Genomic DNA, 1,187 nt, shown 5'->3' on the forward strand with positions numbered 1-1,187 from the left:
ATACAACTAACCCTTTCCTTCTATAAAGACCCAATTAAAGGAACTTTTCTTTTCCTAGTGTTTCCAGGCTGAAGTCTTTACAGCGGAACGAACGTGGCCTGTGTGGACTGAACGGTGTGTGAGAGACTTGGAAGTAGATTTGCAGTTTACAGTTATGATCTTTGAAGAGTTGTCTCTACTTACCAGTTAATCTAAATCTAGTCTTTGCTACAGATGGTACCTTACTTTGGCTTGTTGAGCATCATGTGAAATGTTCAGACTTTTCACCAAAGTTAGATTCTGCCCATTTTGTTACTCTGTTAATCATTTCAATACACTTTCTAGGGAGAGAATTTGCCATTTGAAACTCTGTTGGCTATTTTGTAGATGTCAGATCATGTGCTGGATCCTGAAATTACTATTTACCTGCATCTGTCACTTCCTCTTGCCCATACGATAGACCTGAGATTCCGAGTGCTAGTGAATGTTTTGCACATAACTATACACAGTTCTAGACTGTTGGTTCACCCATAGTCCTTACTCTTAGAAGAGAACGATCCGGAGGGCCCAGGGGGCTGTTTTTATGCATTATACATTGCAAACTCGCACTGCTTTGGTATCTGAGGTGTGACCCAGGAAGCAAGCTTGTCTCTAAAGGAAAATAACAAACAAAAAATACCCCAGACAAAACACCCAAGAACATGCTCAAGTTGTCGTGTGCTGTCGTATGCAGTGTTGAATTTGTACACTACTCTAAGGACTCCTGAGGAACTCTCTGTGAGTGGCATGTGCACTCGTGCTGAGTGAGTGTCCTGCTCTGTGCTTGTCCAGTACCAGCTTCGTTTGGAAGTTTTTCATGTGTATTTTGTTTTTATTTGACTTACAATGTGAGTTGAAAGAAAAATACAAAAAAAATATACATATACAGTGGGACAACTTTGAATTCAGTTTCACCGGGGCAAGCTTTAAAACTAATTCAGGCTTAACCTTGCTATATGCAGTTACTCTTGTATACTTTTGCACATATTTTGTTTAGTACAGTTTCATATTTGAGTTTGCAGAGTTACCTAATAGTCCTTTTTTTGCTAATTTTTATAATGTGGTTCTTATTTAACTGTCTGGTTTTGATAGATTTATCAAGTCTGGCTGAAAAATTAAGATATTGGCAAATGTCATTTTTATGGTTTTAATGCCCTCTTATTTATGGT

General features: G+C 38.2%; 1 protein-coding gene across 1 annotated transcript in view; it reads left to right on the forward strand.

Annotated features, from left to right (window-relative positions):
- Positions 1-122, forward strand: part of EPN2 (epsin 2) — a 24,189-nt gene extending 24,067 nt beyond the window's left edge. The window contains exon 10 of the mRNA XM_009071337.1: positions 59-122. Within this exon, the coding sequence (XP_009069585.1) occupies positions 59-122 (64 nt within the window). The remainder of the gene's footprint in view (positions 1-58) is intronic.
- The last annotated feature ends 1,065 nt before the right edge of the window (positions 123-1,187 follow it).

Source organism: Acanthisitta chloris, unplaced genomic scaffold (genome assembly GCF_000695815.1).
Source record: "Acanthisitta chloris isolate BGI_N310 unplaced genomic scaffold, ASM69581v1 scaffold14293, whole genome shotgun sequence".
Taxonomy (NCBI): Eukaryota; Metazoa; Chordata; class Aves; order Passeriformes; family Acanthisittidae; genus Acanthisitta; species Acanthisitta chloris.